The 13,476-nt window shown below is 49.6% G+C and overlaps 1 protein-coding gene across 2 annotated transcripts in view; it reads left to right on the top strand.

Annotated features, from left to right (window-relative positions):
• Cdhr3 (cadherin related family member 3) overlaps positions 1 to 13,069 on the top strand; it is a 65,375-nt gene extending 52,306 nt beyond the window's left edge. Inside the window, exons 18-20 of one of the 2 annotated variants that reach the window (XM_060366894.1) lie at positions 1,327 to 1,375; positions 2,785 to 2,936; positions 11,679 to 13,069. In XM_060366894.1, coding sequence (XP_060222877.1) covers positions 1,327 to 1,375; positions 2,785 to 2,933 — 198 coding nt within the window. In that variant the 3' untranslated portion in view covers positions 2,934 to 2,936; positions 11,679 to 13,069. Of the gene's footprint in view, positions 1 to 1,326; positions 1,376 to 2,784; positions 2,937 to 3,195; positions 3,350 to 11,678 lie in introns of those variants that run through there. The other variant, XM_060366889.1, reaches the window with a different exon arrangement.
• Positions 13,070 to 13,476: the final 407 nt, after the last annotated feature.

The following is a 13,476-nucleotide window of genomic DNA, read 5'->3' as shown; positions in this document are numbered from 1 at the left end:
GTAATCAAACATATGAGCCTCTGGGGGCCGTTCTCATTCAAGCCAGCGCACTCCTCATACTCTTTTGCTTTCTTTTACTGAGCCAGATCTACAACTTGGGAAGAGAGAAAACCTGGCAACTTCCCTTGTCTCTTCTCTGCTTTCCCATGATAAACTTTGTTATGATCTAAGATGTATTCTTCAGTGAGTATGTATCATGATGGGCTCAGTGCAGCTAAAGGGAGACCTTTGTTTTGCACTTAATACCTTAACTGCTTCTACTTTTAGGCCCAAGGAACAGCTTCTGGCCTCCAAGGTCTTACTAATCTAAAAGGAGCACCCTAAGGAATGTGGACGGCCTTAAAACCATGCCACATTGATCTATTAAATAAATAACCCCTCGTGACATAAAATGTGGGGCTTCTCAGATGATGTAGTAGGCAGAACATGCGATTCTCACTTCTTGTCTTCAGCATACAAGAGCTATGTGGAAGTGAATGGGTGGCACCAGTAAATAAAAAGGCCATATTGAAAAGGCTATTTGCTCTCCAAATAGCTTCTTGCTAACATGCTGAAGACCTTGATTTTGTCTTTTGGGGGGTTACCAAGTAGTGAAAGTGTGTCCATGGGTTGGGGACAGGCACATTAGGCAGAGCTCAGATCTGGGGCATGGAGGGTGGAATTTAGAGAGACTCAGGTGCAGCACCGTTGGCTTTTGTGAGGGCAGGCAGTGGGGCCAGGTAGGTAGCTGAAGGTAAGAGTGCCTGGCTGGGATGCCAAGGCCCAAGGTGAGTGCTCCTATGGGCCTGCTTCCCAGAACTCTGCCTGACAGGATGTGTCTAAAAGTCTCAGTCCAAGGCACTGGGCATGGTGGCTCTTGCCTTTACATCACTTAGGTGATATTTTCTCAGGACTCTTTCTTAACCCACGAGTCTGGATTAATTGCTTGCCACATGTGTCCCCTTGCATCACAGCTCTCCTATCATAGCCATGTGTCTTCACTGTAGCCCTTGTTTGTCAGTGGCCTGCTATGCAGACAGACATCCCTGCCTGGTGCAAGATGGTGTCTCATGGCCCAGTGCCTGTTGAGTAAATCAGCATCTCAAAGCATTGAGCATGGAAAGCCAGGCATGGTGGGAAAAGCCTGTAATTCCAGTGCCTGGGAGTTAGAAATCAGGAAAATCAGACTTGGCTACATACCAAGTTCAAGTCTTGTCTTAAAAATAATAGTAAGAAATAAATAAAAAAATAAAATAAACCTTGAATGAGGAGCCTGGGCTGTGGGGATGGGTGGCCTTGCCTGGGGAGAAACGTGGAACTGTGGCTGAAGCATTCTCCTTGCCTTAGGAATCCATCCAGGTGAACACTGTCTTTGATGGAGAAGCCATAGACCCAGGTAACCAAACAGCACTGTCACCTATGGGGATGTTCTGTGTGTTCTGGGCTAGAAGAGTCAGGAAGAGTGTCCAGTATCCTTCTTTTGACCACTGGTCAGCACCTTGGCCACTTATCCGTAGTGTGAGGCTGACCCTTTTTTGGCTATAACATGGCTCAGCCCCCAGGTGAGGGCTCAGGCACTTCACACCTGCAAGATCGTTCTGTGGAATGTGATTTCTTCCTCACTGCCTGTTTACAAAACACTTTAGAAAACCAGTAAGTTCAAGAAGCCATATATATATATATATATATATATATATATATATATATATCCCTTCTCATTGATCCTCCCCAACCTGCCCGGTCCTCCTTGCATGCTTCTGGTGCCATTTTATTAGTAGCAGAAGTGTTAAGTTTGGCTCCCCCCACCCCCCAGATCAGGGCCAGGAAGTTGGTTGACATGATGACCGTAGGTGAAGCTGGCCTCCGGAGCTCCCACTGCCCTCTGAAATCAGCTCCAGATTCAGCTCCTTTACACACATCCCTCTGCTTACAAAGGCTCAATTATAGACGTGAATAAAGGGAAGGAAACCAAATTCAGGAGGCAAGTGTGCTGGCTCCCTGCCACCCTCCTATGCAAACGGCTGCCGTCCTCAGAAGGAGGATGGCTGCTCTCCAGTGAGAAGCTGCTGCTGTTGGAATTAAATTTCCCTCTATTATTAGGTACTTGTTACCATAATGTGCCCACATTAGCATAAGTGCTGGTGGGAGCCTGAGCCGAGAGAGGCCACTTGTGTTGTATTGCAGTGGCAGGAGCCAGGCTTGCCTCAAACCCAGGCTTACAAAGAAAAAGCCAGGGAGGACTTTTGCAGTTCTGAAGTGCTAGCAAGAAGAAAAGGAGAAGAAATGAGCCAACCGGCCTAATGTGAACAAACACATCAATTAGTGTCTGCTGGCTCTGACACAATAAAAATGGCTGTCCCTCCTCAGCCCCAGATCAGTTTGTCTGTGCCTGCACTCTCTGCCAGCTGGATGCAAAGAGGAATCAGAGGCTCCCGCCCTTACGTATTAGATTCCTTTTTATGGCAGATACAAGGATCTTTTAAAACAAATCAGATCCTAATGGGTAACCCCAATAGAAATTGAGCCCAATCTATTTGATGCCCACAGGGAACTCGAAATCTTGCAAGTGAGATGGTGACAGAGCCTACAAATCCTATCCAGAGAGGCACCATATGTCTGAGCTGCACAGAAAAGGCAGGCCTGGGAAGGCTGTCTGGGCTCCTCAAACACTTCTTTCCATCTCGGGGGGTCATCTCTTATAGCCCCCCTCACCCTTCTCCAATTATCACAACAGAACAGCGAAGAAATGGGTGCCGACAGAATTGTTTAAATGTTTGTTTCATTGCTTAATTGTCTGCCCCCTAGTGACCGGGGAAATATATGAATTCAATTCAAAAACTGGAGCCAGAAAGTGGAAAGGCCCAATAACCCAGCTGCCCAATTCGCCGGAGGCTGATCCCCAGCATGGAGGCACAGCTGGAGAAGGGTCAGGCCCTAAACACACAGGAAAATAACAGGTGTGTATTTGTCAGCCCCCTCATGAGGGGCGGAGGGGGGTTATAAACCTGTGTGTGATGGAGGTGGGGAGTTACCCCCTCAAATTCCACATGGACAAGAGCAATGTTTGGTCCAACTGCACCAATGTGGGCTGCAGGGATTAAGCCAACCAGGCTCCCAAGGCAGGACCTGCCAGAACATTTAAAAGTGTTTCTGAGATGGGGTTTGATCACAGAATGGCCTTTCACTGCAATGGCACAGTAATTTTTTTCTCCTTAGGTTCACAACTACCTGTGCCCAACACGTGGGAGTGCTGGCGTTTGAATGCCAAATTGCCCCCTTGTGTTCTTTGCAGCGGTGGCTCAGCTGGGCATCACACCTCACTCCCTCTAGGACACCTGTCCTTGTGTTCACTTATAAACACAGCGCAACACTGTACACCTTTGTGAGTGACCGTGAGTTGTTTTTGAAAGACATAGATGGTACACAGTGAGCCATTCATTTGGGAAGAAGAAATATGATGTTATTTTATTTTATTTCGTTTGGATGCGTCTCGTGTTTGGAAGCATGCAGATCTGAGGTGTCCGCCCTGTTTGTATGTAGGCCTCTCCTGGAGACAGCCACTACTCTCTTTATCATTAGAGATTAGTTTTGCCTTTTAAAACCTCATTAGAACAGGAGACTGTCATGCTGAACTCAGAGCAGCGATCCAGCTCTGCTTTTAATGCCCTTGTGTAACTTTGCCCGGGTTGGAGGGGCAGAGCCATGGCTGGACACTGCCACAGTGCTCTAATGTGCTGGCTCCAGCGTACATTCCAGCATCAAAGACTGAGAGGTCCAGTTCTTTGTCTTTACTGACTCTTGGGATTGGCAGTCCTTTTCATTTTAGCCATTCCAAAGAAGGTGACCCATGAAATGAAATAACATTTTCTCAAAGCCGAGATAATGTCAGTCTGAAATAATACAACTCTTGCCTGCTTCTCTCCACTTCCTGCTACCAGTGTAAGTGTATGTGCACTGGGAATCTACCCAGAGAGAGACCTCAGACTCCCCGTTGGCCTAAACACTGAACTAACAGTGTCATAGTGGGACCAAACTTCACAGCAGAGGCCTAGAACAGCCGAGTGGGTCTCTGTTGCCCTCTGTGTCTTGTTCCCCAGCTGCTGAGGCCTTAGCACAATAACTACCAGAAACAGTCAATGAGGATCCATCCATGCACCACCCCGGTTCCCACTGGGGAGACCCCACAGCATTATCCTCACAGAAAACGAAGCCAGCAAGCACAGGGCCCAGGTTTTCTGCACGCTTCAGCCAGCGCAGCCTCTCAGGAAAGGCAGACCTAGCTGGAGACATGGTTTATTAATAACACCAGGCTGCCAGGGAACTCCCTTGAATGGGTATAAATCTTGCAAAAGGAGGCTGAGCTGTTCCCTTGTGGGGCTAAAGTGGGTGAAGCAGCTGATAACCCATTTCGGATTTTTTTTTTTCAGTCTGTGGAGCCCCGACTGTAATGCCTTCTTTAGAAGTCCTCAGTGTCCATGCACTTAAAACGAAGTTTTGTGAAGGCATGCAGGCCATGGGGGCTTCACAGCATCTTACGAGACTGTGGCTCTCCCTCGTTCCTGGGGTCATTGGCCACCAACGACAAGGGAGCAAAAGCAATGAACTGGGCATTCAAATGGCTCGTGAGAATGACCTCTGAGAGCCATGTCATTGAGATAACTCAACTTAATTCAACTGTATTCAGGGTGAACAAAAGACTATATAGTTCTTGGGGAGTGGGTAGAGGGTTCCTAGGGTGGGCCCACGCCATTGGTTGGGGCTAAGAGTATCAGGGATGCTTTCTTTGCATTTGGCAGCAGGGTCCTATCATGAATGGGAACACCTGTGTCAAAGGTCATATTCTAGCCGTGGTTAGAGGTGTCTATGCCTAAAGATACTCTCCAGATGAGGCCGGGCAGAGAGTAGGAGAACCTGCCGGGGACAGGGAGTCCTCCATCTAGTGCTGAGCTCAGAAAGGCTATCTGGACGAGGAGGACTGCAACCCCAAACAGCAGGGTCCTCCAACAGGAGACCATTGGGTGTGGGAGCTCTCCTTCCTTCTCTGTGATGGCAGGAGCGTGTGCTTTGAGAGGGCCTGGCTCTGTGTGAAAGAGAGCTGATTGTCTCCAGATGAGCCCAGAGGAGTCCAAGGAACGGGGCCAGGGAAGCTGGAGGCTTCAGAGGAGAGAGCCCAGCGCTCCCCACTTCCTTTGCACATTTGGCCTTGTAAGTTTGAGGCCCATGGCTGAGAACCCATGGAGCTGTGCTTCATCTGCCATGACAGACGGTAGGCTGCTGCTGAGCTATCTATTTCCATTTAAAAAAAAATTATTTCCCTGAGTGCCTGAGAGATGAATTGACCCAAGCATGGAATCTCCTCTATGGAGGAATAGGTAACCCAGAAGAGTGTGCATGTGTGTGTGCTTGCTGAGGAGCCTTTGTCAGAAAGTGCTGGAGACACCCAAGGGGAGGACCAGCCTCAGGCCACCACAGTGTAACTATAGCCCCACGTGGCTCTCCTGTGTATGAGGTGAATGAATCCTGTGGCCAGTGGGGTTTTTAATCTGGACCCCAAGAAAAAGCCAGAGGGAAAGGGAAGGGGGGAGACCCAGGTCACCCAGACTTCTTCCTGCATGTCACCTGTACTGGGGACAAGCTGTGGCACTTGTTCTATGGTAATAACCCAACTCAGAAGATGAGCAGCTCAACTTAGAGGAGACCAGAGAGCTTGGTGCAGTGGTGAGCACCTGTGTCACATCCCAAAGCATCCCCTGTCCCTCCCCAGCCATAGTCCTCCCTCCCTCCAAACAGCCCCTTCTGCTCTCCTTTTTTTTTTTTTTTTTTAAAGCACTTTTTGAGAAATAAATGAGGGCTGGAGTAAGTAGACATGGGCCAGAGCAGTGCGTAGAAGTAAGAGCTTGAGACTGAAGGGCTATTGATGAGAAGAAATCAAAGCTGGGGAGATGTTTGGAGCTTATATCAAAGCGCCAAGACGGCCCCTCAGAACATTTTCAGGCTGTGCTTGGGTTGTGCAACTGGAGTGGCCGCCACAGTATGTAGCAAGCGCTCAGCAGATGCTTGTAGGTCTGGGCTGTGTCAGGTCAAGTTGAGGTTCACCTTCTACCCTTATGTGGTAGCCACAGCCTTTCTATCAAGATCTTGATAAACAGAGCCAGAGTCGGCTAACGGCTACCAAGGGTCTACAAAGCAGGAGGCACTGCAGCGTTCACCGTAGCAGTGAACAAAACAGTGTCCATTGTGTTTATATTCTAGTTAGGGGTGAGAGGCTGAACACGTAGTAACGGCTGGGCCATGTATGAAAATAGATCTGGCCAGCAACTGTCACAGTAAAGGACCTTGCTTACCCACAGTTCTCAGCCCGGGAAGTGCCTGGTGAATATCAGTGGGGAGAAAAAAATATCACTGTTGCTACAACAGTCTAGGCTGCTAAGTGTAACAATGGGCCCCAAATGGACAGGCCTCAGTTCTAACTCAGGACCAATAAGAGGAAAGCAAAGACACACCAATGGCAGAAGTCTTCCTGCGTTCAGCTACCCTACCCACGGCTTCTCCAGACCAGCAGCCTCGAGCCAGAGCACGCCCAAAGAAACCTCTTCTTTTCTGTCCCATCATAGACTGGCTGACTACTTTAACAGTCTTTGCTTTTCCCTTGAGGCTAATCTTTCTTTACTTCTCCCGAGAGAAGGAAGCATTTGCTATGTAAATATGATATAAAGTTTCCACAGCGTGTAGAGGACATGTTAATGGTAGCAAACTTTTAAGAAAAATCAGCAGGTGTCCTAGTGCACCAGGAAGACTGCGCTAAAGAAAAGATCAGGGAAGGCCCACGCAGTGAGGGGAGAATCCAGCAGTGGAACTGTGGGAGGGGCCATTCAGACACCTGAGAAGAACCTTCCAGACAGAGAGCTGTTGTAGATAATTTAAAGGTATGGTCTAATAATGTTTCTTATTGACCCTGTAGTTATTGTGGTGGTATTATCTAACCTGCTGTCACAATAAAAGACACAGACACCTGATAAACTTTAGGATAGCCTTATTTCACTTAGGGCATGATAGATATTACCTACTAAGCTACCCTTATCTTCCAGGCCCCCATCCCACATCATCTGCTCTAACAATTTCTGTCTGGGCTACCTCCCATTTATAATCCCATGAATATTTGCTTACTCTTTCATCTGGGTCCCTTCCTCCATCCATGAGGGATGTGCTTCTTTTCACACTAACCCCTCCCAGCTCTCTGCTTCCTTCCTTTTGTGGTACCTGTCCCCTTCTGTCTCCCATAGTCCTTCATGCTTCTGTCCCCAAAGCCCTTGAACCTTAGCCACACCTACCTCCTTCTGCCTTGCCCAGGTATAGGCCTTTTAATCAGCCTGTCAAGGATAATTGGGGAACATTTCTTCTCATCACGTGGTTACAGGAGATAGTTCAGCATTATAACAATACCCATGACAGGGTGGTACAGATCTCAAGGCACTGAAATCAGCATTTGAATACACCAGAGCAACCCCAACCAGAAAGATGCAGGACAAGGGGAAGGTGAGGGGTACACAAGGAGGCAGGCTGTCTGTATGGGGGTGCTGGGGACATCCTATCATAGATAAGTGAAGAGGAGAGCCCTCTTCCACATTTTAGGGCCCTATGGATTGTTACTGGCTTTAGCTTTTACTCCAAATGCAGTGGGAAGCCATTTATTGCTCCCTCTGAAGGGTGGAAAGCATCAGCAGTTGCTGATGTGAAACCAGACGTAAGAAAAGCAGGGACTCATCCGGAAGAAGACCAATAAAGCAGTTATTGGCTATATCCGGACAGGAGACAGTGGTGGCTTGGGCCAGGCAGCAGGATAGAAACCTCACAGCTTTGTTTCTGAAGTATGTTCTCTGTCTCGGGTAAGAAGTAAGTCGTGGGTTTTCTCAGGCCCTGCTCCTGTGTCAGGTAGACGGGTCCATGGTACGGTTTGGTTTTTTTAGTTACTTCCACTTGAAGGCAACACCCTACGGTGCCTAGCCCATGTATTGGCAGAGTAGAGAACCCCTCAGTGTTTCTGAATTTCCTGCCAGGATTCTAAGCAATGATAACCTAGGAGCAGAGAGACAAGTTTGGGCGGGGTTTCTTGGTCAGAATTCTTCACCTGGCTGCAAGAAAGGCCCCACTCAAGCCAAGTAATCAGTGTGTGGGATCAGCTAGCTCAGTTCAGAAAATACAGCTCTGCTTGCCGGCCTGCCTCCCACCAGGGACCTGAGCTACCAAGAGATGCTCTCGCTTTCCCCCATGACTCCACACAAGTTCTTTGGAAACTAGTGCTCACTGCCTGAGGTGGTACCTCCTGTCTCCAAGGGTATAGATCAGAATGGTCACTCCCCGTTTGAATGCCCGGTTTGGAAAATCCAGAATCCTTTTCTAGAAGTCCTGGGACCATGGGAGGCAAGGCATGCCTGTAAGCCTCATCATCTTTCTGCATAGTATCTGGAGGAGAAGCAGGCCCAAGCGTGGAACAAGCACCCTCCCAGCCAAGTCCTGGACCTTAGGACCGTCAGAAACTCAGCCTGAGGTGACAGAGGCTTCCTCGGAGCTAGCGCAGCTGATGGAGTCAGCTGGTTAATCTGATTTACAGGCAAGGCTCCCAGGAGCTTCACGCCTGCACTGCCCATTCCATTTGTCCACCCAGTCAGAGGACACACAAGCTGACATGCTTAAGGGGGCTTTTAAAAAGTAACACTTTTATTGTGATGTAATCCAAGTGTCATAGTATTCAGCGTGGTTTACTGTAATCCCAAAGTTTTGTGATTAGCACAATTTAATTCCCGGACATTTTCTTATACTCATGAACAGTCACCGGCACCTGCCGATCATCTTTCTGTCTTACGGATTTAAGATATTTCACATAAGTGGAACCCCTCACTCTTTATCCATTCCTGTCCTTCTTTTTTCACTTGGCAGAACATTTCCAAGATCCAGGGGCATTTTAGGTATGTCAGTACTTCCTTCTTTTTTTCTGGCTACATAACTCAAGTTCATTATTGCGCGTGTGCGCCACGTTATTCATTCACTCCTTGGTGGGTATTCACTTGGGTTGTTTCCATCTTTTTCGTACACTGAGTATTGCTGCAGTGAACACTGTCCTACAGGCATTTGTGTGGGCACAGTTCTCATTTATTTGGGGTATATATCTAAGAAGGGAATTAACGGGGCATAAGGTAACAGCTTCTCTGAGATGCTTCCCGAATGCATCCCACAGTAGCTGCTCCATTTCACCTTCCTCTCCACAGTGCATGAGGGCTTCGCAAGGGCCTTGAACAGACAGTCAGTCCAGTTGCACAATGTGGCACGTGGGCCTTCCACAATCCCATCCACTTGGCCTGAGGGCCACGGCCTGGTCTGGAGTACTGCTCTGCCCAGCAGACAGCCCGAGCCACAGCTCGGACCATTCCAGTCTTCCTGGAAGAGACACTGGGTTGCCACGGGCTAACGAGGGAGATGTCTCTCCTCTCCCCACCTGGGATTGCTGACCCTCTCACAGCGTTCTCTGAGTAGGGTCTGAGTTTCATCTCCTTAGTCTCGTCTCACAGATGAGCAGGTGAAGACCAGAGAATGTGCTCAGGAGCCACAGAGCCATGCCAGCTGAGCTGTGTGTCCTGCCAGTATGAGGAGGACCTTTGATTTGTGTTCTGAAGGTGTCAGATGACCAGACCCTTAATGGATCTTTTGATGCAATAGCCCCCCACAGCCCAGCCCAACCCAGCACTTGGCTTTGGGTGCTGTAAAAAGGAAAAGTATCTGTAAGAGGTGGGGCCAGCGCTCCTGCCCTCCTGCCCTCCTGCCCTCCTGCCCTCCTGCCCTCCTGCCCTCAGGGCTGGCTCTCCCACACCCATACCACCAGAGCCAACTCTACTCTGCTGCTCAGGTGAGGTGCTATTGGCTCTCCCAAAGGCTGCAATCCTTAAGGGGCGAAGCCCAGCTCTCCTGAGTGCCAGAGCCAGTGAGGGGCAGTGCCAGCTCTGTGCAGGCCTTAGACATCAACATGCCAGAGCAGGGACATCCCCCTGGCCTGTGCTGTAACCACTGACATGGCCACTGATATCAACACAGACCCACGTTGCTGCAAGGCCACGGACCCAGAAATGGCTCCCAGCAGCAGCACAGGACTAGACAACAGTATGGCCTCAGCCTCAGCTACTCACATCAGGCTGTTCCTCCCAGTGTCTCCAGTTCTGCCTCTCTTCACAGTGCGCAAACCATTCTGCTCTTCTTTCTCATCTTTCCACTGCAGACTTGCACATCACAGAGATGCCCGTGGTGGGTGGACCACATGGCAGAGGGCCCCGGGGTGTCTTCTGCCTGCCCGTGCCTCGTGGCAGAGGGCAGTCCAGAAAAGTGTATTTTTTCCCCTTAGTTCTGTACTTACTCTTATATACTTGCATCTCAACAAAGGCCGTCTTTTCTTCTTGACTCAGGTGCCTCCTCCCAAGGCAGCCCTCCAGGAAACTTTCCTCTTTTCCCCAGGCTGAAGTGGAGCAGTTGCTTATGTCAGCCAGCAGGGGCGCTGTTCTCCTTTTGCTTTGCTAACACTGTCGTGATCCAGACCCGCATCTGGGAAAGTCCTTCCAGCTTGGCCACTGTCCACGTTCGCACAGGAGGTTCCAGGGCCTTTGGTCCTCAGCACCTGCACAGGGGCATCTTCAGGCACCCAGGGTCAGGATCTGGCTTGGTGCTGCCTCCTCCAAACTGCAGCACCAACATGGTTGTTGGAAACCAGGAAATGCCATCCAAACCTAGAAGGGAGACAGCAGCCAGCTCCACCAGCAAGTAGCCTTTTCTAGGAAGGCTCCAGGACAGTTATCATGACCTTTTGACAAGAAAACTATGGCTATTGACCAAGGCAGCCCCCAGCTGGTGTCTCCACAAGTTAATCAGTACTGGCATAGGTAAAGGGGGCTACTTAGCCCTGGAGATGGCATCTAGAAGGACACTCCTGGATTCTGTTCCTTTAACAGAGTCTTTCCACAGATTAGGAGCATGGAGGTTCCATTATGTGAATGTTTCTGGGGTAATTTAAGTCACTTTCCACCTATGTCTGCTGTGTGCCAGGATACCTTGGAGCCTTTGAACCGATCACCTCCCGAAGGTGCTGTCTGGTGGAGAACTGAGGCTCAGAAAGGGCTGGCAGTGGTTCCCAGGCTGTGGATCATGACCCTTTAGAGGTCATGTATCAGATATTTACATTCCAATCTGTAACAGTAGCAAAATCATAGTTATGAAGTAGCAGTGGGATAATTTTATAGTCGGGCGGGGGTCACGGCAACATGAGGAACTGATTGAAGGATCACAGTGTTAGGAAGGTTGAGACCCACCAGGCTAGAGAGATTACCAAAGGCCTCAGAGCTGGCAAGCGGTAGAGGATGTCAGGGTGCAGGGGTGAAGACAAGTCAGAAGAAAAAAGAAGGTGTCTGTGCCATCTGCTCCGGGTGTTGTGAGAGTCCTGAGAGTCCTGAGAGCTAAAGGAGGCTTCCTGGACGGGGGCTTTGACGGGGATTAGGTCATGGTGTCAGTGACTGGTGGTGGAAATAAAAGGGGAATGGCGAGGAAGGAAGGTGCGGGAGAGAGACAGGGTCTATGGCTATGGCCTACAGCCTTCTTCTGGGAAGCCCCCTGCCTGGCGTGGGGCTGCCAGGAGCAAGCACAACCTTTGTTCTCTCAAGCAGGGCCAGCGAAGGGCAGCTGATTCACAGGATTTCTCAAGAAATAAAAATTCCTAGCACACCCCTGGGACCTTGGGGAGAAAACTGACAACGTGTTGATTGAAAACAGACCTAGCTGACGCCCTGCTCCGTGGAAGGCCTGGCTCTCGAAGGTTCACAGCGACACCTAGTGGTTTCCTGGGCCACCTGCCACCGCCTGGGAACTGGTGAAGCTGGAGGGTGACAGGGAGGTAGATGTCCTGTCAGGGCCCAGGTTCTGCATGTGTCCGCCCTCCCACTTTGTGGAACATGCCACACTCCTGGGGGTCCTCACACTGCCCTTCCCGGCACTTACCTGAGAGCCATGTATGCCTGGCACAGTGAGATGTTCAGCAACGGTCCTTTTTCCTCTGGCTTTATCCTTTCCATTTATTAACTATAATTAAGTGCTGGTTGTACAGCTTTAAGTGACACCAGTGGGTTTTCCACCAGAAGATGGTGGGATACATATTCAGAAAATACAATCATTACACCCCCCACGTTAGATCAGAAACCTCCGCTTGAAAAGGAAAGCTGTACGTGTGGGCAAAATACTAGCACAACATGAGTCTGTCCGCTGCCTTACCTGGCTCACATCAGTTATGCTCTGGCTAAGCTGAAGGTTTCACAAGGGTAGACATGTTCAGTGTCCGCCCATCACCCAGAACATTGCCGTTACTCCAAAAACATCTTCACGGGGGGACTCCGGCTCTTTAGTAAAGCAGTTCGCAGACGGAAGAGCAAAGTCAAATAGGTTAGTCGGCGACAGCATCCTAAAACACACAAAAATATAACCTAGGGGGATGCTTGCCAGGGGCCCATCCATTACTCCAGTTCCCATTCATGGCTGGGGTGTTTTGCTGGTTATAGCAGCTCAGAGCAGCATTTGTGCATTGCTGTGACAGGTTGGTTGGCTACCTACCTGTAGGGGTTCCAGGGTGAATGGACGCAAGCCATTCTCCGAAGACTCCTCACCAGAGACCCATAGGGAACCTTCTTCATAATGACACTGAGCTTCTGTTAGCCAGTTCTCACTGAGAAGCACACGTCTTGCTCAAGTTCTGTTTGCCATGCTGTGTTACCTAGCCCCTCTTGGTTACAATAGACATAGGTCCACAGGCTAATTGGGAGAGCACATATGGACACAAAACGCCTTGGCTCAATTGCTCAATTTCTCCAGAGCCAGGAAGGGATAGACAGCCTGACCTTTGCGGGATAGTACAGGGGGCGTGATCTTACAGATACCGGCTCAGCATCATTCTAACAGCTTTTCCAGACCTGGGGAATGTGCCATTGTTGTGGTTGGGATAAGGCCTCCCCAAAGGTTCATGGGGTAAAGGGAAAGCCCTGCTCCAGGGTGGTACAGTTGGGAGGCAGAGGGGACCAGCAGGAGGTGTCTGGGTGGTTGGGTGTTTGTCCTTGAGGGTAATTGTGGGACAGCCTCTTCTTATTTTTTCCTCCTGGAGGAAATGATTTTCTCTGCCATGCGCTCTCTGCCACTGCCATCTGGCACCCCCACCAGAATCCCAAAGCAATAGATCTACCTGATCTTTGATTGGACCTTCAAGAACTGTAAGCCAAAGTAAGCCTTTTATCTTCACATGTCATTAATTATTCCAGGCGCTTTGTTACAGTGATGGAAAGCTGGCAAACGGCCATGTTCTGGGTAGCACCTCACTGGGCAGTTATCAGTTCTGTTAGAGACTGCTCTGTGGCTGGGCTGCAGGCATGTGGTCTAGCCTATGCTCATCAGTGAGGCCTCATGTGTCCTGGTGATGGAGGC

The sequence above is a fragment of the Meriones unguiculatus genome, chromosome 1 (assembly GCF_030254825.1).
Source record: "Meriones unguiculatus strain TT.TT164.6M chromosome 1, Bangor_MerUng_6.1, whole genome shotgun sequence".
In the NCBI taxonomy this organism is placed as follows: domain Eukaryota; kingdom Metazoa; phylum Chordata; class Mammalia; order Rodentia; family Muridae; genus Meriones; species Meriones unguiculatus.
This window is presented reverse-complemented; position numbering and strand designations above follow the sequence as displayed.